The sequence below is a fragment of the Emys orbicularis genome, chromosome 9 (genome assembly GCF_028017835.1).
Source record: "Emys orbicularis isolate rEmyOrb1 chromosome 9, rEmyOrb1.hap1, whole genome shotgun sequence".
NCBI lineage: Eukaryota > Metazoa > Chordata > Testudines > Emydidae > Emys > Emys orbicularis.
Genome location: NC_088691.1, coordinates 19,268,191 through 19,293,531, shown reverse-complemented (window position 1 = coordinate 19,293,531; position 25,341 = coordinate 19,268,191). Strand labels below are relative to the sequence as shown.

At 41.9% G+C, this 25,341-nt stretch overlaps 1 protein-coding gene across 1 annotated transcript in view; it reads right to left on the bottom strand.

The window, feature by feature from the left end:
* ALG13 (ALG13 UDP-N-acetylglucosaminyltransferase subunit) overlaps nucleotides 1–25,341 on the bottom strand; it is a 58,894-nt gene that overhangs the window by 17,520 nt on the left and 16,033 nt on the right. The window contains exons 6-24 of the mRNA XM_065410924.1: nucleotides 24,041–24,181; nucleotides 22,633–22,716; nucleotides 20,465–20,515; nucleotides 19,269–19,315; nucleotides 18,010–18,082; nucleotides 16,888–16,969; nucleotides 15,593–15,773; nucleotides 14,498–14,573; nucleotides 12,765–12,873; nucleotides 10,802–10,866; nucleotides 9,947–10,047; nucleotides 7,779–7,906; nucleotides 6,634–6,871; nucleotides 6,342–6,455; nucleotides 5,966–6,122; nucleotides 2,980–3,115; nucleotides 1,590–1,625; nucleotides 1,406–1,460; nucleotides 451–523 (exon numbers count right to left, since the gene is read on the bottom strand). Of these exons, the coding sequence (XP_065266996.1) occupies nucleotides 451–523; nucleotides 1,406–1,460; nucleotides 1,590–1,625; nucleotides 2,980–3,115; nucleotides 5,966–6,122; nucleotides 6,342–6,455; nucleotides 6,634–6,871; nucleotides 7,779–7,906; nucleotides 9,947–10,047; nucleotides 10,802–10,866; nucleotides 12,765–12,873; nucleotides 14,498–14,573; nucleotides 15,593–15,773; nucleotides 16,888–16,969; nucleotides 18,010–18,082; nucleotides 19,269–19,315; nucleotides 20,465–20,515; nucleotides 22,633–22,716; nucleotides 24,041–24,181 (1,947 nt within the window). The remainder of the gene's footprint in view (nucleotides 1–450; nucleotides 524–1,405; nucleotides 1,461–1,589; nucleotides 1,626–2,979; nucleotides 3,116–5,965; nucleotides 6,123–6,341; nucleotides 6,456–6,633; nucleotides 6,872–7,778; nucleotides 7,907–9,946; nucleotides 10,048–10,801; nucleotides 10,867–12,764; nucleotides 12,874–14,497; nucleotides 14,574–15,592; nucleotides 15,774–16,887; nucleotides 16,970–18,009; nucleotides 18,083–19,268; nucleotides 19,316–20,464; nucleotides 20,516–22,632; nucleotides 22,717–24,040; nucleotides 24,182–25,341) is intronic.

Below are 25,341 nucleotides of genomic sequence, written 5' to 3'. Positions count from 1 at the left end.
ACATCCACTACACAGGGATGCTATACTGAGAGTTCACATATATATTCTGAAGGAATTCATGCAGCAATTGAGTAATCACCAATATCACTTCACTTCTAGTGTTTAAATCAAGTGAAAAGCTACAGTACTGTGTGATTTTTTTTTTAAAGTATTCCAGCGAGAAAGAAAGAGAGAGAAAGTGTGTGTAGGGGTGGGGGTGGGGGCGGGCAAATGATGTCTGTAAGTTTAATGCAGTTAAGGCCAAATCCAGCTTCCTCGCTGACTCAAGTAGGACTATCAAAGTCAACGGGACTACTCACATCATAAAGCAAGTAGGATTTAGCCCCAACCCTGTACACACAGGTAGGCAGACCACCTCTTTATAGCAGAAAGGTTCATTTTTGTTTTCCTTCATTAATTTTTCAACTTTCCATGGTCACATGTGACTTAATGGTCCATGATTGAGATTACCTTCTGGGAATAGTTGTATGAAGCAACTCCATCTTGAGGTGAGACAGAGCCTGCCCCTCCATCCTGAAGAGATTTCAAAGCAAAACCATGTGTTTAAAATGTAGAGAAGCCACAAGGCTACAAGATTTGTGGGGAAAAGGAGCAAGGGGTGTGTGTGTGTGCCAGAAACCCAAAACTCTTCTAGTTATTCTTTAATTTTCTAAAATATATTCAAAGATCCTGCAGTTTGCTTAAAAAAAATCCCTAAATTAACTGGAGTTAGGCCAGTTCACAATCGCTCTCTGCACTAGCAGGTGCAGAGTCGTCTTCTATAACTGCACTTGATTACCTGATCTGTGGACCAGCGAGCTGCAGGGGCGTGGGGTAGAGAAGAGAAAACCCCTTGATTCACTAAACAGTAGCCTCTCCAAGCCCATTAACAAACTGATTGATTTCAAAGGCAAGGTCTGGTCCAGTCCTGTCTCTGAAGGCTAGCATACACTGGTGTGGGACTTGAAGAGTAGTATATAAAACAGAACTAGGAGGGGGAAGAATCAGGGCTTTACAAAAAACAGATGATTTTCCACCTCCCTTCTCCCCACAAAAGTGTGAGGACAGACATGGAGCAGAACTCTTACAAATAAAATTCAGACTGTAAAAGCCACCACCAGGATGTGCATATACTTGATAAGCACTGTGCATTGATTTAAAGACCAACCTTACAATGATACTGTAATGGAGGTCTCATTTCAATAGGATCCCCTTCAGAGACAAGCATTCACTATCTAGCTGAAAAGGTGGGGGGAGGGGGGAAGGGAGGGTGTTGGAGAAATGTGAAATATAAATGGAACTATTATTCCTTCCTCCTAAAAACCACCCCTGAGCAGCTACACTAAGCTTGCTTCCAGGGCCAATTTCTTTGAAGGATGTTATGTGTTTCTAGGAAGCCTAATCCAAACAGTGACTAAAGCTTACCAAGTTTGCTGTAGTCTCTGCTGAACTAAATACTGTTGGAGTTTCACAGTCTGGATCTGGAGGGCATGGGCAAAATTAATTGAAACAGGAGTATTAAATCTAATCCTTCAAAAACTTGTGAGAGATCATAAACTATTGTTTTACATTCACTGTGTGTAATATGGGAGAGTCCAATTCTTACTGACCTGAAGGGGTGTACATATATTCTTCATGAAATTCCCCTAGGAAAGAGGAAATGGATAGCTTCATTTCAGAAAGAAGTTAAACATTGAAAAGATCAGAATTACATTTCAGTCACCAGCAAAGGTGAATTGAGCCATCTTAAGAAAAAGGATATTAGAATGGGATACACCAACATTGCACCGTTTCCGCTTTTTCCTACAAACATCTACCATTGCGTGGTCAGCTCTTTCACAGCTCAAGTGACATTAACAAAGTAGTCCAAAGTCAAACACATCATCTATAGTCCCTGAAGACCCGAATTTGAATCTAGATGTGCAGAACGAAGTGTAGCTAGATGTATCTAAGAATTTGGCCCTAGTTTACATTCATTTGAAAAGTAGTGCTAAATTTATAGCTTAATTTAATACACCTCTGTGTAACAGGAGTTAAGGTTAAGATAGTTAAGTAAAGAACACATGGAGAAAAAAGCCACAAGTGTTTCAAGAGTTACATTCCCATAATGCTTTTAAATGCAAAATCCTTTAAACAATAGTTATCTGTAACACTATATTCCTATCATCCTCTAGTCACTATTTATAAAGTGTTTTATGTATAAATAAATCTACAATGAAGTATCTGAAAAATGCATCTTTTACTCCTTATACACTGTAATTAATAGGCAACGCATTTGAGAGAGGATTAAGGGATAGGGAAATGAGAAACTAACTATACTAGTACACTCTCCAATACCGCTCATTTTTAATCAAGAGAGATTAAACTGGGTGCCCTTCCTGGCTTCCATGATTGATGAAAAAAGGAGCCATTGGAACTTTTAGAAAGATTACTAAGGTGTCTTGGACATGCTCCTTTTTGTCAATAAGGCAGATGCTAATACCCAAGGCTACTGCTAAAAGCATACTAATGATATACAAACTAAATCAAAGTAACTAAATTTATTACTTTGTGAGGAATGTCAGAAGAAAATAAAAATATTAGTTTATTCCATTCCACCAAAGGCCATAGTAACGTTCACCAAATGGAATCTATGTTGTATGTTTCAAGCAATGAGTTGTCTTGCTACAAGCCTGCAGAGTCACATCAGCACTAGTCTGGCAAACTATTAAATGAAATGGATTAACACTTTTGCCATGCAATAAAAACAGAAGCATGCACATGTGCAACACCTCAAAGTACTTGAAACAGATGTTTGCCCTAAAGCTGGGCTTCCCATGAGAGAAATGGAAGGCATCTGTGTACCCAGTGAACATCACTGTAAGGCAACGTGGATCAGCAGCAGAGCTAAAGGGATCTGCTTTCGCAGGCTGCACAAACAAACATTGAACGGGAATACACAAAAATGGAGATTCTGGATTAATCAGAACACAAATATGTGTTTGATTATTTAGAACTTACCGTTATCACTTGGTTCATCGACTTCCTCCTCTGAGGAATTCAGAGTCTGTTTGCTGGGTGGAATGGGGCTTGGGCCTCTTCTAGCTACCCAGAATCCTGCAGGGGCAGGGACTATTGGGGCAGGACTACCCTGACTCTAGGAAACAAGATAAAATGTGTTTTATTAGAACAAAGCGAACTCGCCATGGGCCAGGCTCTCTCACCATCCTGAAACCAGATTTGGCAAAACAATTTTGCTGTAAACACTACTTATTACACATACAATGATCTCATTGGTACCCTGTGCTCCCTCCGTGTTGTATTCACCAGGTATCTCTCGTAATATACGTAGACCAACTTCTCCCTCTGTGTGTATATAATGCCTAGTATAATGGCCCTGATCCCTAATTGGGGTCTCCAGGCTGGACCATAATACAAATTGTTTCACTCTCACCTCAGAGCTATATTAGATGAACATAAGCTGGAATAGCAGAGTTTAAATTCACATGAACCTCAATTCAGTGTTAAACTCAGTTGAAACTAGTGTGTGTTTGTGTCACTCACCATTGACGAGATCCAAGATATCCCACCCTGAAATGCTCCTGGTGGTTACGGAACCTGCTCCCTTTTCTCCCAGCTGAAATGTAGCAGGGCCCAAAGCCAGTGCTGCCTTCATAGCGAGTCATTCACTTTGTGACTCGGAGCTCACAAATGTAATGACACACCCCCTTCAATACTGCCTGGTTACTGATCAGAGGAATGATGGTCAGTGGTTTGGGCACTAGCCTGGGACTCAGAACAAGAGGCCTGGAACTGGGCCACACTGCTCACAGAAAAAGTTTTGCTGAATTCCAGATTTACAAATTATATTAACCCTGGCTTGGGCAGAAGTGGTTCTTCATTACCCTGAATCTGCAAACACTACTACTGCATAGTAAACAAGAGAGTCAGCAGCTTTCCGATGGCAACTGGGCTTTAGCTTCCTGTGGCAGACATGGAGCTGCAATGTAATAATTTTATAGAATACTGTATGGAACATGGTCAGTGAGATAAAGTCACCACATATAGGGCAATTAGACATTCACGTATGAATGTACTGTCTAAACTCAATAGGGGGTGTTGGGGGGAAAAAAAGGCAGAAAAGCAACACCATGGCTCTAGATAAAACAACCTTCCAAACACACACTTGGGGGGCAATTCCAAGACAACGGCACACTTCCAGGTTCCAGCTCAAGTTACACCACTGTTTTGCCAAGGCTTGGAGCCTAGAGATCCAAGGGATAGTAAATAACTAAAAGGACTCTGGAGAGAGAGGAGCGGGAGTGTGACACGTTTCTGGTGAGAGACACAGAAACGGGTCTGGTGGGAGTGTCGAAGTTAGGGCTTTCCTCTTCCTCTCTGTCCAGAGAGGAGCATGTCCCTCTGATCTCTATTCTCCCTGTCTTAGCAGACAGCTGTGTAAATTTGGGCTGGAGAATGAGGCATGGTCTACACTAGAAAATTAAGTCGGCTTAACTCCTTCATGCTGGGGTGTGAAAAATCCACACCCTCTGAGCAGCATAGTTAAGGTGACCTACCCCCGCTACCATAAACAGCACTAGGTCAATAGAAGAATTCTTCCATCGACTTAGCTACCGCCTCTCGAGGAGACGGACTACCTACACTGACAGTCGGTGTAGGTAGTGTCTACACTGAAGTGCTGCAGCACTGCCATTAAGTACTTCAAGTGAAGAGAAAAGAAATATGAAAGAAAAAGTAATACAAAATAGATGGCTGAACATGAGAAATAATCCAATAATAGCTACAGGCAAACATACGGGGAGGATGGGAAAATGGGATGCACACACTCCTGCTAAACGCTTCTGGTTCTGAGTCTGAAAAGAAAGTTGTAAAATAGTGTGTCTAAGTTGCTAACGAATGTTTTCTTCCAAGAACACTGAGCAAAGGTCATAGGTTGACCCCAGAACAGAAGAAGGGACTAAAGTATGGCTGCTGAAACATAATCCTGAGTTTTTTCCTTCTCTTCTGGCATTTAAACACTGAAGATACCAATTTATACCCCAAATCTATGTTTGTGAAATTCATTATATCAAAATGGCAGTGGCAAAAAAATTCTGGAAGACAGGATGGCTGAATTCACAATTGTCAGCATTTAAGCAGTTTTATGCCTCAACTCCAGCCCAGACAGCTAAATACTGACTGACTTTTTAGCACACTCAGTTTGGTTTAGTTTAAACCTACAACAGGATTTGGAAAAGCAAGCAGACTGATAAAAGGATTATTTTTAAAGAGTAGACACCAAAGGGGCTAGGCTTCACAACTTAGACTGGATGCTCAATTCTTCCATTTTACTTGCAGAATTTAAAACTTTTCATTTTGGATTGGTCTTCGTATGGGGAATAACTGTGCTTACATGCAACTGACGAAGTGAGTATTCACCCACGAAAGCTTATGCTCCAATACGTCCGTTAGTCTATAAGGTGCCACAGGACTCTGTCGCTTTGTGCCTACAATGGGATTCACATACTGTAGTATGTTTCATTTTATAGAAACTTGCTGTGCAAAGAGGAGTTCAGGAAAAAGTCAGTTTGGAGGTTGTTGCTATTTTCTTTTGCAGAAGAAAGTAGCTTCTGAGTGTTGTGTTGTTCTCCAACATCACAACCATTTGTCACTTAATACCACACATAAATGCAGATGTTGATGCAACAGGTGAGAGGCAAGACTTTCTGTAGAAAGTTGTAGGAAATTCATAAGAGTTGAATCTCTACTATATCTCTTTACAGCTTTCATAGTTATTTAACTAACTAAGAGATTCTAACTAGAGCATGGCAAACAAGAGGAGAGCTCCCTTCCACATCTTTCAAAGCTGCACATCCAAATATGAAAAGCCTATTGCAGGAAATATGAGCTGTGTGTTTTAACTACCCACCCCAACATTGCACATTTGTACAGGATTTCCTTTTCATTCGGCAAACATTTCTAAATGAACTTCTAGCTCATGACTTACTGGTAAAGCAGGAAAAGCAGCCTCATCTCCTTCTTCAATTTCATAGAAAGTTATGGTTTCTTCCAAACCCTGAGGCTCCTCCCCAGTCTCTGGTACAAATCCATACTGACATTCCTTATTGACACACTGCATTTGCCGACGACTACGGCTATATGAACTTTAGAGAAAAATCAAGACACACACACACACACACACACACACACAGGTTTAAGCATATTTCCATTATTAAGTTTTAATTATACTTCTTTTGGAAATGCCCTTACATACATTGGCAGAAGTGCTATTTACCCATTATTCAGTATCATGCCATTTTAAAAAGCTTATTTTCCCCTTATTTGTAGTACAATGTTTTGTAAAGAAATTTATACTCACTTACCGGGACCTATAGGAAAAATTGTCATAGCTCTGATAACATCTCTTCCCTGGACCCGGGTAGAATGCTATTTGAGGGCCAACCATGTTGTTCCTGTTTATAAATCGGGCAGATCCCCTAAGTTTAAAGGGTAAAAAAAAAAAAAAAAAAAATCCAGTTACCAAGAAGTGCCTACAGAGTCTCTCAGATGAAACTCACCTGTAGGGTCATCTATTAAATCCCTGACGATTAACTAGGGCCAGAACTGTGGGAGGGAATGAATACTAGTCTTTGTCAGGGTTCCAAGGCTTCATACCTGGGCATTCCATATCCCCTGCCATGCCTCTGAGGAGAATTCTGAGGACGGTAGTGATCATAGGATGCCATATTCCCACAACTTTGAGAGCAATTAATTGGAGAAGAGCGACCTGAAGGAACATTGTGCTGTAGCCGGGGTGGAAGAACTGGCTGACCCCTACTATAAGCCACTGTCATGTAAACTTCCTTCCCCCGGACTTTCTTAAACAGTCTCTTCCGTGATTTCATATCCATTTCTGCAATTTCAAAGCAGCACAGAAAAAAAAAAAACGGGGGTGAGAGTGGAAAAGAGGAGTTAGATCAGTTAAACATCTGTACGGATCTACATGACTACCTTAAATAGAGAAATAAGACAAACTCCAGAGGTACATTCAGATTATAAAGTAGTGGTAGACAATTTTATATGAGAAATTCCGTAAGTTAATATTTGGATATGGAGTATGGGGGGAGGGGAACAAACAAACAAAAAAACAAACACCACACCACCACCACACTCATCCACCCATAAAAGTGCAACCAAATGTGTGAGCTTATTAAAATACTAATTTAAGCCTTTAGAGGTAGATGAGCAGAATGTTTAATGAGCTTCCTATGCACAGGATGGCCTCCCAGTTTTGGCTAGGCCAAGCCAGTACTCATCATTCAAACCCCTCCCTGAAGACCTTACTTTGTGATTCCCATAGGGAACGAGTCAATTATAAAACCCTTTATTGAATCAAGAGGCACACAAGTCTACACTGCTTTACTATGGAACTGTATCGCTGTAGCCCTGCCCCTGCTCACTTCATTCCCTCTCTGCTGTTACCATCATTCTTATAACAAAATTAGATAATCTCTTTGGTGAAGGGACCTGGCCTTTCTACATTGTCTGTGAAGTTTTAAATACTAACTTTAACACACATTCTCAATGGATTTGCTATTTGTAAGTGCCCCAGCAAAATACCCATCAGAAGTTCAACTACCTCCATTCATCCCCTCTTCAAAGAAGAGTTTTCCTCAATCCTTCCCCTTTAAAGTGAGCTTTATATTACCAACTGAATTCAATCATATCCAATATTTGAAGACTGCTACAAACCTCCTTCATTCCCCTAAACAAAAACAACAACAAAAAGGGAAAGATTCTTATTGAAACCGTGTACAAACCTATTTCTGAAACATAGCCGCCTGTTATTTTCTGATAGTTTCCTCCTTTTCGATTGGGAACCACATTCCACGCAGGGACAGGTGTCACTTGTGTCACTGGCTTTAAGTTTGCCAATGGAACAATATGCCTACATGAAAAATACTAGTGTAAGTAGTGCCACAGGAATGCATGCTAATGCAAGGCAGTGCCTGTCATAAACATACAACTAAGGGTAGCATAAAATCCCTCTTTACCCTGTAAAGGGTTAATTCCTCTTTTACCTGTAAAGGGTTAAGAAGCTCAGATAACCTGGGTGACACCTGACCAAAGGGACCAATAAGGGGAGAAGATACTTTCAAATCTGTGGGGGAAGGTTTTTTCGTCTGTGTCTCCCGGAATCAACAAGGAAACAGGGAAGGGAAAATACATCTCCCTAAACCATATCTGAACTAATCATATAATCTTGCAAAAATAGTAAGTATTTAGACTGGGACAAAGAAATACGTTAGATTACCTTTTGTTTTAGCTTGTGAATTTTCCCTGTGCTAAGAGGGAGGTTTATCCCTGTTTTTGTAACTTTAAAGTTTTGCCTAGAGGGGAAATCCTCTGTGTTTTTGAGTCTTTTGTTATTCTGTAAAGTACTTACCATCCTGATTTTACAAAGGTGATTCTTTTACCTTTGCTTTAATTAAAATTCTTCTTTTAAGAACCCGATTGATTTTTCATTGTTCTTAAGATCCAAGGGTTTGGGTCTGTGTTCACCTGTACCAATTGGTGACGATATTATTCTCAAGCCTTCCCCAGGAAAGGGGGGTGCAGGGTTTGGGGGAATAGGACTCCAAGTGGTCCTTTCCCTGATTCTTTGTCTAAATCACTTGGTGGTGGCAGGATACTGTTCAAGGCAAGGTAGAATTTGTGCCTTGGGAAAGTTTTTAACCTAAGCTGGTAAAAATAAGCTTAGGGGGGGTCTTTCATGCAGGTCCCCAAATCTGTACCCCAGAGTTCAGAGTGGGGAAGGAACCCCGACAGTGCCACATTAGACAAAAATGACTGCCATGCTGCCATCAAGTGTGAGCAGATCTTACTGAACAGATTTTTTTTAAATAAGAAGCACATAAAAACCAAAGACAGTTTAGAAGTTTATGTACATCTGTGATAGCCAAACCCAGGGGACAGTTAAAATATAGCTTTTTATCATTCTAATCCATGCGTATAGTAATCCTACTTTGAGATTTTTCAGAAATAGATGAGGGTGAAACAAGACTCCCCCCTGCTATAGGTATGTAACTTGCATCAATGGCAACTTCATCCTTTAGAGACAGACCCAGTGTCAGAGGCAGAATCATCCCTGTAACAGCACTGGTAACATGCATACTAATGTAAAATTTGTACACTAGTCAATGTTTTTCTTTCCTTTGTTAAAAAATTTTTTGGATCCCAGCATTGTCTTGGTTTTCAGAAACTAGCTAGCTACTCTCAGGATTGTTTTTAATTTATCTTTAATCCAGTCTTTAACTCTTGTACACTGTTTAACTCAAGGGCACGCTGCAATACCTGTTACTTATAACATGCACACAGCACTGGAGTTGCGTTTTTTATCTTACAGATAACAATACAGACAGATCATCAGAGGTAAATCTGGGATGTGCCAACAAGTTGCATTTTTGCTAGATGTATGACTTATCTTAAGGCATTTACAAAACTCCCAAAATTAAGGGGGAGGGACAAGGAGAGAATTGAATGAGAGTGGTCAGAACAAACTTCAAGGACTAAAAGCAACCCGTTATTTAGCTGCGATGCAAGTCCCACTCCTAAGAAGTTCTAGAAGCCAGTTGTGTAGACTCATTGTTCACCATGAACCAGCCCAACCAGCAGGAGACTTCCGTTTTCTATCCGCATGGTAGTTAGATTATACCTGGAATGTTTTCAGTGAAAACCCAAGAGGTGTGACTCCTGCCATCTGCTACTGGTGGAATGGTAGCTACTGCCAAGCTGTTAAACTGGTAAAGAACTGGGTCTGGTTTTTATTTTATATTCTGAAAAGAAACTGAACCCAGAGTTTCAAAACATTCTGACAGCCACAATTTAAACATCTGTTGGGAGAGAGGTGTGTATGTGCAGACTCAACAAAAAGGAGGATTTCAGCAAATAAGAGACACAGCTCTAAGGCTGTCTCCAGATTGCTTACTTTTCTGCCAGCTCTTCAATGAACACTGTCACCATGTTGCCATCATGTCCAACTTCCTGGATATGAGCATTGTAGTACTTACCCCCAGACTCCAGACGTACCTGAGGAAATAAAGGGGGAGTAGGTAAACACAAATGGTGACACGTTAATGGTGCTCTGGTTCCCCCCCCCCCCCCCCCAATAGCTGGTAACATAGGAGCTGTTTTCATGCTGCTCACATACCACTGAGTTAGCTTGAGAGTCTAGGAATACCTGCCCTGCCCAACATAGAGACAGTAGAAGAGTGGGCAGCAGAGGGAGACACACTGCAGGAACAGATACAAACAACGAGAAAAATGAATAAGAGAAGGCCTCATGGATGGAAGAAAGGCAGGGAGGGGACAGGTCAGAACCAAAACTGCCTTGTATGATTCAACAACTAAACTAAACAGGACCCATTGCGCTAGGCACTGCAAAACACAGAACAACACCACCACACCACAAAACAACAACCTCTTATTGTCCATCTTTCATCACCGTTCTGCTGAGGTTCATGTACAGTGCCAGTCACTGTGGCGTCTGTGTATTTCAAGAGTTCAGTCTTAAACTCCTCTACTTTCAGGATTTATAGCACTGGTTCATGGTCCGCTTTCAAGCACCCTTTCCCATGTATTATCCTGTGCTTGTTTTGAATTTACAAAAAGTTATAATTTTAAAAAAATAATAATAATTTCAGATGACCCCATCAGATTTAATAGCTATAATGAGAGAAGAAATCTCTGAAGAACCTATGAGTTCAGATGTATATTAAGTCATAAAACTTATTTAAAGCAACTTTAATAATTCATCATTACTGAATCGGCTTCGAGTACTAACCTGACATTTGTCTCCTAAATAGTACTGTCTCCCAGCAAACACCATGTAATCAGTTTTTTGAAGTTCTACAAGAGATCAAAGTGAAAGTTTAAGCTAGGTACTGTTCTTCATTTTTACCTATTAGTTCCCTTGAGTGCAATTCTGGGTAAGTATTATAGGCTGAAACGAGTGAATTATCTCCTGTATTTTCCTGGACATCATTATGTGAGCACTCTGAACTACCAAATGAGACAAGTAGTCCATTCCAAGGCTTGAGCGCTAGGGAAACGTTGCACTCTCCCCACAACTTGGGATGCCACAAATAGTGACAAGTCTCATATGACTGACGGCAGCTGGGCTCTGGAGGAAGATTGTGCCTCCCAGATTGGCTTGCATGCCAAAGAATCCCAAAGCACTTTACAAAATACATATGCAACAACAGGATCACTTTGCTCATCTCTGAAATTCAGTCCTTTCTGGGATCAGTGTGCAGCAATACTATATAGAAATTTTGGGCCAGAAACAAAGAATGTCCCTTTCCTCTGGTTCAGCACTGAGGCTATGTCTGCACTGCATACCACTTGCAGTGGTGTGTAGGGTATGTGTAGCTACACATCACAATGAAAAGCAGGCTGCATCCACACTGGTGTGTAGCTACATGCATCAGTGAAAGGCTCTGGCGGGGGGAGGCAGTGGGGAAAAGGCTTGGCAGTGGGGAACTGCCAGAGTCTCTCTCTACTACCTCCTTCTTGCCAGAGCCTTTCCTTGCTGTGAGGAAAGGCTCTGGCAGGCCCTTGCAGCAGAGAAAGGCTCTAGCAGTTGGGGGGGCGGGGGGGAAAGGGCACCATTGTAGACAGGAGAGGCACTGCTTGTGCAGGTAGAGATCCATACAGGGTACATACACACAGGGTTCAGGCAGATCTTCACTTTACTTGCCTAAGCAGCGCCTCACTGTCTACACTACTATTAATACCCATGCTAGAGGTGTATATATATATATATATATATATATATATATATATATATATATATATATATATATATATATATATTCTACACCTCACCAAAAGGCGCATGCAGTGTAGCTATACTGAGAGTCAAAAGCCCATCCGGGCATTAGGGGCTGCTGTGCTGATGGAAGAGATGAAAACACCAAATGCTGACCAATTGTGATCATTTTGTAAGGCGGGATGTATCTGGATAATTGTAATCTACTTAAATCTCCCTGACAGGAAAATTCTGAAAAGTTATTCTTCCTTTATCACTCCTAAATTTCTGTATAGCGCTGCTGCACACTGGGAACTGGCTGCTCTGTTTAGTCCCAGAAAGGACTGGACTGAATTTCAGTGATGAGTGAAGTGAACCCATTGTTGCACTCACAATTTGGGATTCTTTGGCATGCAAGATGAGATGTGGGGAGGAAGGGACCACTTGTCTCGTTTGGCAATTCAGAGTGCACACTAACTGCTAAGTGACCCCCATCCTTTACTATTACTTTGAACCCAAACGCATTTATGGAACACGAGCCTTTGTGCAGACACTACCATAAAGTAAAAAAATAAAGCCCCCATTTTACATTTGAACACTATCTGAAAATAGCATTATAAGACGATATTCTGCTATTGCACTTAGCTTTCCTGAAACCACACATTTTCTAGTCCAGAACCAAATATATTTTTCTCAACAGAACAGATTTCAGGAGCATGGACAGACATCATATAAGATTGGAAGTACTCTACTGGTTGCTTAGAGATGAGAATAAGAAGTTTCTGGCTGGTAACAGGATGTATGCTCCACAGATACGTTTGCTGGATTAGACAATGCCCTTTACGTTTCAGGTACGTGTCTATTTGCTCAAGCCCCTGTGCAGGTCCAACATACTTGTAAATCAGTCTATAAAATAACATCATTGAGCCTCAATAAAACTTTTACTTTTAGCCAGGAATTTACAGAATATACAAAGGGTTTTTTTTTAAAAAGGTACCTTTTCTGCTGTCCAACCAAACATCAAACTCTACATTTCGATAGATCTCAGGGTCCAGGGCTTTTAGCACTTTATAGGGAAAAGGCATCTTTGACGGATTTTCTGGAGGCTAAAACAGAGTTAAAATGGACTACAATTAAAAGGGTTGTAAATATATGGCACACTTTTCTTTCCTTGCAGAGGTTCTAATTATTTTAAACAAGCATATACACTTTGTCTTCCCTGCCTCTTTCAGTTCCACTATGACATGTAATTAGTTTGTTTCAAGTTCAGAATCTAAGAAGAATATGAACAAGTCTTTAGGTATTATGGATTCTGAGGCTTGAGGACAAAGCAGAAATCATGTTGAAGAAGTTGACCACAGACTCTATACTGATCTGCTGGATTTCAAGATAGAAATTTTTTTAGTTACTAGGTAAAAATAGGGAAGGAAACTAACTAGGGGCTGACTTTCAGAAGCTGCTGACCACACAACTCCAAATCAAAGTCAATGAGTGTGTGTGTGTGTGTGTAAAATATATATACACACGCACACATACATATATATATATAGGGCTTGGTTACACTTGCGAGTTACAGTGCATTAAAGGAGCCCCAGGCGCACTAGCTCACTACCCGTCCACACTGGCAAGGCACGTAGAGCACTCTGACTCCACGGCTGGAGCACTCCTGGTACTCCATCTCCGTGAGTAGAATAATGTTTGATGTGCCCCCACTGGAGCGCCCCAGCATCAGTGTGAACGAGGTATTGCATTACTGCGCTCTGATCAGCCTCCAGAAACGTCCCATAATCCCCTTAAGTCAAGTGGCCACTCTTGTCATTGTTTTGGATATGCCCTTTGAAAGCTCCATTTGACAGCCGGCTGCTTATCTGCTCCAAGACAAAGCAAGCATTACTGTGGAATGCTGAGAGTGAGGGGGGGGGGGGGAAGGAGGGAGGGAGGGTGAGGTCTGCTGCTGTCTGAACTTACAAGACAGCATGCTGACATGCTCTCAGCCCCCCAAAAACCCACTCTCCCGTGAATGTTAGGCTACATCCTCACTACAGGGGGGGGTCGATTTAAGATACGCAAATTCAGCTACGCGAATAGCGTAGCTGAATTCGACGTATCGCAGCCGACTTTCCCCGCTGTGAGGACCGCGGCAAAATCGACTGCTGCGGCTTCCCGTCGACGGCTCTTACTACCACCTTCGCTGGTGGAGTAAGAGCGTCGATTCGGGGATCGATTGTCGCGTCCTGACGGGACGCGATAAATCGATCCCCGAGAGGTCGATTTCTACCCGCCGATTCACGCGGGTAGTGTAGACCAGGCCTTAGTTAGAGCAGTGTTTTGAGCCAGGTCTGGTAAAATAGAACAACAGCAATGTTCATGTGCCTAAAATAAAAGTAGATTAAATAAGATAAATTAGATGGTTTCTAGGTAAGAGTCCAGATCAGGGACTGTTTGCCAAATATTGTTTTTAAATCTTGTTGGGGTTTTTTTAAGCTAGCTAGAGAACAAGAGTCTCAGAAATAAGCTTTTTATATGATAAAAGGCTCAACAATTAATTTAAAAGAAGAGAGAAAGAATACCAGGGCTAAAAACTAAACATGCACATGTAAGACTAAGGAAATAAAAAGGTGTAAATCCCCAACAGCAGCATTTAAAATAGGAAGGGCTGATTCAACCTTAATCACAGTATCATGAACACGAATGGGAAAGAATTAAAGGATTCTCCCTTAATTGCCAAACCTTTGCTTCTTCAGTGCCTTGTTTGAGTTTATCTTCAGGTGGGTTGTCAGTATCATTGCCTTCCCAGTCTTCCACTCTAAGCAATTTAAAAATAGGATTACAAAATACAGGGCAAGATTTCTGGCCAGCACTGAAATCAACAAGATCAAACTGGTTGAATGACTTATAGAAGAACCATGGCGCCATCAAGTGATAAGATACAAGCCAGAACCTAACACTATTATAATGTAGTACAAATATGAAGTTTCGCACGTGCGGCACTCAAGCACACTAAACCTTTTCCTGATTGTAAATAAAATGCTCTCTCCCCCAACCCCTTCAATTCAGGTCTTCCATGCAGTGGCAGCTAACATTGTTTTATGTTTAAGGAAGGGTCAGCCCAGTTCCATTCTGCAAACTTAAACACTCCTTCAGTTGCTCCACTCATGGGCATTATGGAGTTCCCCCCCCCCTTTTTTTTAGAAATCTCAAGGACTCCTTAACAAGTGTGTCTAATTTACAAGTGTTTAAGAACTGCCAGAGCCAGCAACTTAAGTTGGATTCTTTCTGGCTTGCACTTCATCACCATTAATAAGGTCAAATGTTGTCCTCTCATCTGTACAATCCCATTGGTTACTACCCCATCAGAAACAAAAGGGCTACACAGTGGCACTGCGAATGATGGTAGGGTTTGGTCCTAAACTTAGGGCATAGTTTTGTTAACGATATACAAGCCAGAATAGAATCCAGCTCATTTTCTCATAGCAGCGTTGCTGCTGCCATACTAATAGGAATTCAAGTATAATAGTTTTTCGCTAAAGTAAGCCAATGATTCTGATTACTCATGGTTTGTCCAGTAAGAAGGTGCCATCTGATAGTACCAGTTGACTATAGCCAGTGGGAGAGGTTGCTGCTCAACCACCTCACTTCCCAGACCCAGGGAAAGCACGCTGCTTTTTCCACAATATGCTCACACTCTGGCTCAGTACCATGACATTGGAGAATGGACGCAGATGTTCCACGTGACAGCTCAGAACACAACTAGTAGGCTAGTCCCTCCAACACCTTTAAGTGATCAGTTACCATTCACAGGATATTTTGTTTTTAATCTAATACCTCCTTTCTGATGAAGTTTTGGACACTTTCTCGGGAAGGCAATCAAAGCTTGCATCCTCACTTCCAACAGAGACACTGTTTCTGTTCTTTTTGGCCCCACTTCGAAACATCTCAACTGCAGTTCTCAATTCCTCCTCGTCCATGTCAAACACATCTTTGTACAGGATCTCGTACAAGACAGCTGGGCAAACAAAGCACACAGAACCCAATGATTTTGACTTGGTGCGAGACAGGTGACCTTAGAGTAGCAGATGTGCGCATTGTAGACTTTCACAACATACCAATTACACTAAACTCCATTAATAATGGTTAATGAGCTTTCCACTTTCTTCTCCCTTCAGGACCCCTCTCCTCCCAAGAAAGAGACGTTGTTGATAAGTACCATATATACTCCATCATAAGCCGGTTCGTTTATAAGTCAACCCCCCAAAGATGGATAAGTAAAAATGGAAAAATTTTATGACCCGTTCATAAGCCAACCCTATAATTCAGGGGTCAGCAAACTTTGGCTCGCAAGCCATCAGGATAAGCCGCTGCCGGCCGAGATGGTTTGTTTACCTTGAGTGTCCGCAGGCACAGAGGTAAACCTAAGTAAACAAAAAGTGTCCCGGCGCGCCAGCTGCTTACCCTGACAGGCCGGGACAGCAACTGGTGGGGAAATTTTAAGGGGGCAGGGGGGAGAAACTGGGGGTCAGGGGAGTAACCCCTGTAACCACCCCCCACATGACCCCACCCCTAGCCCAGGACCCTCACTCTCCCCATCCCATCCCTTCCCACCTTATCTGGGGAGGGCCAGGGGAGGATGCCTCTGGCCTGGCTGGAGCTGCTCCGGCAGGCTGGGCAGCGCAGCCGCAGCACTGCTCCGGCGGGCCAGGCCGGGCGGCGCGGCCGCAGCATGTTCCAGCGGGCTGGCCCGGGCGGTACGGCCGCAGCAGGCTCCGGCGGGCCGGGTGGCGCGGCCACAGCCTGCTCTGGGGGGTGGGGCCGAGCGGCACGGCTGCAGCCTGCCAGCCCCGGAGCTGCAGCTGCTTCGGAGGCTGGGGGGAGAGCAGCATGGCCAGAAGCGGAGAGTCTCTGGCCCCTCCTCTTCCCTTCTGGCTCCACTGACTGTGCTGCCTCTCCTTGCTCCCTCTGTTGGGGGGAGGGGCTGTGTCCCACCTCTCCCTCTCTATACCCGTTCATAAGCCGACCCCCTTCTCTGGTGCTTCCCTTTTTTACTAAAAAAATTCGGCTTATGAACGAGTATATACGGTACTTCAAATACTCTATTAAAAATAGTGTAAGAGTTAATTTACCCTGGCAAATGGCAGCATCTGCCTGAAATTGTTTTGTATACACAGAGTCGTAATGGCCGTTACTGGAACAACACAGCAAGATCTTGAAAAAACAAAAAACAACAAAAAGCTTTGAGGAAGAAATGAAAGAAAACCAAACATTTTCTATCTGATGTTCTAACTCGAGACTACAAATCCTTTACTTATTCTAAGGCCAGTGCTTTAACTCGCTGTCCAAACAATGGGTATGCTTAGTATAAATACAAACAGAGTTGATCCCTATAAAAGGGATTGTAGCAAGTGTACAAATAAGTTTGCCTATTACCCACATGGACACTATTTAGTCATCTCATGAACTGTTGAAGGTCAAATATGAGAGACTTTACTGTGAGTCAGCTACCTTATGAACAACTAATGGTCTAGAAGTTAAATGCCAATCACTCTTACATTTAGAATCCCCAAACAGCAAAAACTTATTGGCCCACTAGTATCAAACTAGAGGAAAAGCTATTTCACAAGAAAATGCTAAATACAGAACTTTCCCTACACCCTTTAATTGTGTCAAAAATCTCAAGTGGGTTTAGACTATCTACTGCTTCACATAACAATGCACAACCCACAAAAATCAAGCTAATTAATTTATATCCAGGAGGGAAAAAATACACCCCAAAAGATCCCCAAATCTTGTCTGCTCTCTTTTGGGGGTGGGAGAAGAGTGCCCTTTCTTCACCATATATTTGTCTAATTTTGCCACCTTCCCTTTGCTCATTAGGGACTCAATCCAAGTGTCTCATTCTAGCTAGTGAGATTAAAAAAAAAATAGCCATAGGGAACTGTATTCAAGCACCCTCACCCCAGAAAAGCTCAAGTTGATCAAATGGGAAGATTCCTGGGCTGTAATATTATAACTCCTGCAGCCAACAGGAACTTAGTCTAGCAAAAGGTTAACTACCGTGCAATGAGAGTATTCAACTGTGAAATAATTCATTTGTGGAGCATTAGCCTTGTTGAAGTTAGCTTTGGTTTTGTTTTTTAAGTGTGCCAAATGTGCAGAGACTTCACTGGAGTTACAAGAGCAAAACTGAAGTGAAATTAGAGTTATCTAAGAGTGGGAGGGTAGAAAATTGGCTCACATCTCCTTACCTTGTCTTCAAAGCCATTGTTTGTAGCATAGGTAGGTGGCTTTCCAGGGTACCGGTACAGAATAAAGTCTCGACTAGGCAAGAAGAGGAAAAATCAAGAGAATTGAAAGAGCACGCGTTTAATGCAAATATTTGTTATGAAGACGTTTGAAGAGAATAGTTTGGAGAATCCACTGTTGGTTAACAGAGAATGGGAGCAGAATATTTTTCCTAACAAGTGAATGTCAATATAAAATTTAAGCAATAACTAAATTCACAAAGTGGAACCATCTACTTGAAATAAGAAACATTTGGTAAAACCTATGTCTGGTTTCAGATAATAAAAAGATGCATCTTATTAGGTCAGGTATTTCTGATCTCAAGACAGATTGCTCTGATAGTGAGGCAATTAACCCTAAATGAAGTAGCTTCAAAAGGGTTAATCTCAGTACAGGGTGCCATTAGAACCTTGTAGAAGTCTAATTGTTCATTCTGGACTGGAACAGGATGCAAAGTGTTTTAGTGTCTCTGCCATTAGGCTCCTAAACTGTTTGTTCAGAAGTGGCAGGGTTTTTTTTTTTTAAGCAAGACAGACAGTGCTTGCAGTAGATTCAAATGTCAATTGAAATTATAATTTATTTTAAATGCATTTCCAGGCTTACACTGCGAGCAGCACTTCTCACTTCCTGAATTTTCAAGGACACCCCATATAGTGAGCACAGAGTTTTACTTGTGTGTTGGCAGTTAACTTTTATAGCTAGCATCAGATGTTTCCAGTGCACACAACTCCACATCACTTCCCATCAGTAAGTCTCTCACTGTAAACTTTTTTTTTTAAATAAAGATTTTAATAGTTATGAAAAATGCCAAATAGACATCACTAGAGACTGAAGCCCTCTGATAATTCACAGAGCCAGTACTGCCTGGGCAGCAGCAATGAAACCTCCAGTAGTCAGGGTTAGCTCAATCTCCATGGCCACCAGGTCTTTGTCCTCTCGTGAGACTTAACAAGGATGCCAATTCAGTACATTTCAGGATGTGGGATCCTCTTTACCTGGAACTGGTCTGCAGCCACCCATTCATGTAATAAACATTGAATGGCAGTCACTCCTAAGCCAAGCTGGCATCAAAACTAGATGATCATGGTCCCTTCTAACCTTAAAAATCTATTAATCAAGAGATTCTGGGCCCCACAGTTAGCACTCTTAACCATTCACAGCACATTACAAAATTAGATTTTAATTAAATAAAAAAAAAAAAAAAAAAAAGGAAGAGACTTACTTATAGATTAATGATAGAGCGCTTATTTCCAATTGGCCAGCACTTTCCTAAGTGTACAAAAATATTTTGATATCATGTTAGAAGGTACGAAAATAACTGTTCTTCATCAAATCTGTAATGGAGCTGACCACTGAGCCTACTCTATACTGGCTCTCACTAGATCATTAATAGAGCTAGTCAACTTTTTTTTTTTTTTAAAAGCATTTTCTGAACAGCTCTAACTACTGGGTAAAATTCTTAGCCCCTATTTTCAAAGCTCTAAAAGTCTCAAACCAAGCTCTATAAAGGAGTACATCTGAATATACTGCCCTCTGCAATAACTGTTTTATAGGGACAAGGAGAAGAAGGGTCTACTCCTCAATCCTTAAAAGTTAGTGGTAACTGTAAAACCCCTCAGAGACTGCCTTAAAAATATTGATGTGGGCACTAAAGAAAACCCACCAAAAGAGAGAGAGAGAGAGAGAAAATCAATGTGAAGTGATGATGTACTCCTCAAATACTTCAGTTCCATCTTTTGCAAAATTCTGATTCCTTCTGCATCTGGAAATTTGTAAGACATGAGGATTCCTGAAGAGAAGATCACTGACACGGGACAATGAAGTATTCAATTTTTGGCCCAATAATCCTGGGCAAAGTTGCAGCTAAGCTCTAATAGCTAGACCTGTAGCAGTCTCCAAATATTTCTTTGATAAACATACTAAATTTGCTTTAGATACTCTTGTATCCTGCTCATGTTCACTAGTTAAAAATCTTCAAAGAAACAATAAGTTTAAGAAAGAAAGCAGGTTTTTTTTTTCCAAATCTGGGGGAAAAAATGCAAAAAATTTGTCAAACATTTGCTATGAATTATGCACCCAGTTTTGTAACAGCCTTTTAAAGGTCCAGGCTGACAGGACCAACGTTTGGTTCCCTCAGCTTAAATTACATTGTTGTGGTTTGACATTGCCCCTTTTTTACCCACAAGCAAGAACCAAGGTCCTGATCCTGCCATCAGATCCAGGGTCCTACTGCACCCACACAAAGTCCTATTGAAATCAACAGGGCTCTGTTCAGGTGCAAGGGTCCGCCTATGTGGATCTGACAGCAGGACTGAGGTAAAAGTTAGCAGGGAGAACAGAAACAACATTCAGACCCACATTCCAGAAAACATCATGAGCTTTTCGGGCTCAACCTCAGGAATATGAATCTAGCCTTACCTTTGGATCTCCCAGCCGTTCCAGATATTTTTCAAATGAGCCTTCCACATACTTAAAAAGAAGATATAATTGATTTAATCAGTTGCATATCATTACTAAATCTGCTGGAAACATTAAGAGTCAGAATTTGCTCTTTGTATTTAAAGAATTTAGAGGAAAACTGAAAATTTTTCTCTTATTTGTATTACCATAGTGCTTAGGAACCAAGTCATGGTCAGGACCACATTGTGCTAGGTGATGTACAAACAACAGATGGTCCCTGCTCCAAGGAGCTTACAATCTAAGTAAGACAACAGATGGATATAGACAATTGGGGACAGGAGGACAACAAGGAAACAATGAGACCATATTGGTCAGCATATAAGCAGTGGTCTTAGCACAACAGCTTTCATGTTCATAAGACAAGTAGCCTTCCTGATCATGAATGATTTCTCCCTCTCCCCTACATTTAGGAACAATTGCATATGTATGTGCTTAGTAAAGGAGGTAACTTCTTGCTGAAAAGCTATTTTAATCTATACGCAGTAGATCAAACAGAAAAATAACCCCCCCAAAGTCAGAATTATAGCAGTGTTTCTTCAAACATATTAAGAAAGCATGTGGGAATGTCTTGTATCATATAGAAGGTCCAGATATCTCATGCACATGCACAACTAAGTGTACAATTTGGTTATATCTGGGTCTAATACTTCAGTCTGAAAATAGTTTAATTTTAACAGTTTGCCCCATCTGCTCCCATTCAGTGCATTGCAGAAGTGACTTTTCAAGCATGTTTGTTTTTAAGTTGCAAGGTAACAATTTTAGCTATCATCAAATTTTATATTGACTCCTCTAGTTGAAAAGGGATAGCTTAAGGTTGGGAAAGGTAGATATCCTACATGAATGCAAATACTAGCATTGCTCACCCCAGCCCTTCCTCCTGAGCCCAATATGTTAAATGCCACGTTGTTTGCCTTATCCAATAAAAGAGAGAGACAGTAAAAATCTTGGCTGCTCTGTATGGAAGTTAAAATACCACAGCAATAATTGTGAGTAGTAACTTGTGCAAGTGCCTGTCACCAAAAAAGTCTCTTATCTCACTATTATGCAGCATGTTCTGAGTCAGCTGGATGTCTCCCTCCACCCCAAAGGTAGCTGCATTTAAGTGGGGGTATGTACACAGTGTACAAAGCACTTAAATATCACTTGATGTGAAAGACTGTATTATAATACTAAAAGAAGCTAGTTTATTGCTATCTATTTTGTGGATAAAACATTTAGAATTGTTCCCTTAGGATGCAGGGAAAGCCATTTGTGAATTAGAGTTCAAACAGCCAGTAGAGTATTCAGAATGCTCTTCCAGAACCAAGTTGTTTCAAAGCAGTCACAGGACCTGTCTATACTGGTAAGTTTACCTGTTGCTGACAACCACTGATCCATTGTACATCCTCAGCAACAAGTACATTTCCTAATATTCAGCAGTATTGTAACAAACTTGAGGCTAGGTATATAAAGACACTGCAGTTGTCAGCAGGGATTGAATTTGTGATCTTCTGAATGAAAACCACAGACCTCTATCACTTCAGTTAAAGTAGAGTCTTCACTGGGTGAAAATAGCAGGCTTCTACAGTTGTTGAAGTCATCCACTGAAAGTGTACTGTGACATTAAAGCACGTATAAAACCACGGTTAAAGAGCCATGCAGTATTTCACTGTCCTTAGAGATGCACGTTTTACTTCAAAATGTATTGTTTCACAGACACAAGAAGTTTCAGTTTCACAAAGATAGCTTACTAATGTCTATACGGTACTGTAATCACAGTTACTTAAGATGAGAGATCAGATGTTTAGAATAAATGTGTATTACCTTTTACAAATAAAAATGTTGTGCCATATAAATATATTTCCAAGGTTTAGAAACAAATCTAAAGTTGACTAGAAACTAATGGACAGTATACAGAGTAAGGCAAATGAGCAAGAATTTTACCCTCAACTTCTCATCTCGTTTAGTACTATTTTAAACCTGTGCTTGGTCAAAACTTATAAACTAAAAACAAAACAAAACACAGTGAGATGTAGGTTTTCAGTGCACAGATCTACATAAATAATATGTTTATGTATAAACACCACCGTTATTTCCTAAGTGTACACATAAAACTTTGCATATCATAAATACACAAGTCTACTTACAGACTCAAAGTTATGTTGGTTTTCCCTCATAAATGAAACACAAGCCTTCCTGACTTCCGTATGATGAATCTGACAAGAAAACAGCTAGAAAATAAAAAAGGTGTTTAAAAGCACTGAAATGAAAGGTTTGCAGCTAATTTTAAATTACACTTTACTCTAAGGCTCCCTTTACATATAGTTTACATCAGTGGTTCTTAACCAGCGGTCCGGGGCCCCCTAGGGGGCCATGAGCAGGTTTCAGGGGGTCCGCCAAGCAGGGCCAGCATTAGATTTGCTGGGGCCCAGGGCAGAAAGCCGAAGGCTCACTGCCTGGGGCTGAAGCCTAGGGCCCTGAGCCCCGCCACCTGGGATTGAAGCCAAAGCCTGAGCAACTTAGCTTTGCGGGGGCCCTATGGCATGGGGCCCCAGGCAATTGCCCTGCTTGCTACCCCCTAACGCCAGCCCTGGCTTTTATATGCAGAAAATCAGTTGTTGTGGCACAGGTAGGCCATGAAGTTTTTATATCATGTTGGGGGCAGAGGAGGGGAGAGGAGGGATGGCTTTGAAAGAAAAAGGTTGAGAACCCCTGGTTTACATTACAAGGTAACTATATTATAAGCATGTTACAGACCTGAACAACACATACTATAGGTAATTATAAGCACACCATTAGGTGATAGATAGTCGTAATCAACCTCTAGACCCATTGGACTAACAGTGTATGGGAAGTGATTAGTCATTTAATAAAACCCTTTATAAGCTACTCAAATAGAACCTCAATATATAGCATGATCCTTTTTGGCAGCACATCTGTGCCTTATGTTATTTGCCCATACATTTTAAAGTGGAAGAATTTGAAGATGCTAAAGGAAAATAAAGGATTGTTAATTAGGTAACCATGGGTAGAATATTAGTGCAAACGAGAACCTTTAACCCAACCTTTGGCAGCTGGGATAAAAGGTAAACTAGACCCCAGCCACAGCTCATTTTGCAAAACTAGAACTAACCCACAATTGGGACAGAACAGAACTAGAAACTTTTATCCAACTCCTACTGCTCCAGCTTTGGGAATGGAGAGAAAGATGAAGATTACTCCAACACGGATACTTCAAAGCCAAAAATATAACTTTAGCAAATGGTGCCTTACCTCAACCAACCCCATCCATCCTCTGCCCCAAAAGAAAACAAGTCGAACCCCACTTACAAGCTCATCTGGCTCTTTTTAGGAGAGAAGGGGGAAGGGAGAGGTGAAATTATCTCCCCAAAGGCATAAATTGTATTTAACTCCAGCTGGGAGAGCTAGGAGGTGGTGGGAAAACGACCAGGTCAGGCCTATGAGGGGAACAAGCTCAGCCCTCGAGGGGCAGCCCCTGGAGCCCCCCAACTTCACCCCCGGGGGGAGGAGGGGTGGGACTGAAACTCCTTTTACCTGCTCGGAAATAGCCCGAAAGAGACAAGAGGCGTCTTTGGCGGTGAGCTTGCGGTACAGCCCCAGGCTGGCCAGATACTCATCCATGGTGACCTCGCTGAGGGATTTCTGGCCGAAGTATTTCTTCCAGCCTTTCTGCATCTTCCGACCGGGGGCGGGTTGGGGCGAAGGGGGGAACTCCTACTTCTGCGAGGCAAGAGCCCCCGGGTCCAGCCTGAAGACTAGGAGCAGGCACCAGGCTGGTGGGAGGACAGCTGCATTGTGGCCCCGGGGGCTTTGGAGCCGTGGGGCTGGGGGAAGGAGGAGGGGCTCGCTGGGGAGGCTGCAGGGGAGACGGCGGTGGGGCGGGGATGCGCTGAGTGGGGAGGGGGCGCGCGGCAGCGCCGCTGAGCGCAGCAGTCCCCTGGGCGCACGGGGCTGCGCGTGGCGTCGCTTGCTGGGAGCCCAGCTGCAGCCAATGAGCCCGGGCTGCCCATGCTCCTGCACCCGTTTTGGTGATCGGCCCTGGTCTCGTGCCTCATATAGCAAAGCGAGCCGGCCCTGGGGGCAGCGGGCCAGGGAATCAATCGGTGTCTCAAGCCCCATGGCGCTGCTCATAGGAGCAAAGTGTAAAAGTTACAGAACTGGCGTCCGGGCCTGGGGACTGCTCACTCCTCTTCGCCATGCATAACATCCTAAGGGAGGGAAAACAATCACAAGTGTTTAAAAACCGAACCAGCCCCCAAGGACAGGCTTAGAATCCAAAGCTACACAAAGAATCGCTGTTGATTCTGGGGGATGGTCCTGTGTTTCGGATGTAACGACATCAAACACCTACATGCAGAACTTTAAAAAAAAAAACCCAACTTATTTTAGGCAAAACGGTATTTAAAGGAGTGACATTTAATACCAATTGCACAATTACTTGATTATTTAGTAGTAGAAACAAAATAGTCTATGTGGCTATTGTCAAGGCTTACAACTCTTACTTAAAAAATGGGGCAGGTTTAATTGTATCTGCTTGACATTTACAGGACAAAATAATGGCAGAAAATGTGGTTCCTTGTAGCTGTTTCTGCTCCAGGGACTGTTAGTAGTGTTAAAATGCATGCTGTTTAGCTTACGCGTGAAGTAGTATTGTATTATATGCCTATAATAGAAGATAATGTAGGACTGATTTACATATGTGGTCTAACTTGTCTGTTGTAATGCATCAAAATGTAATAAAGTTTAAAATACAGAGAGAGACTTTATTTCCTTGGAATTCCACTATTAGTTGCTCTGGTTTGTCTTTCGTAGGTTATATTGCCCTTTCTGTGCCC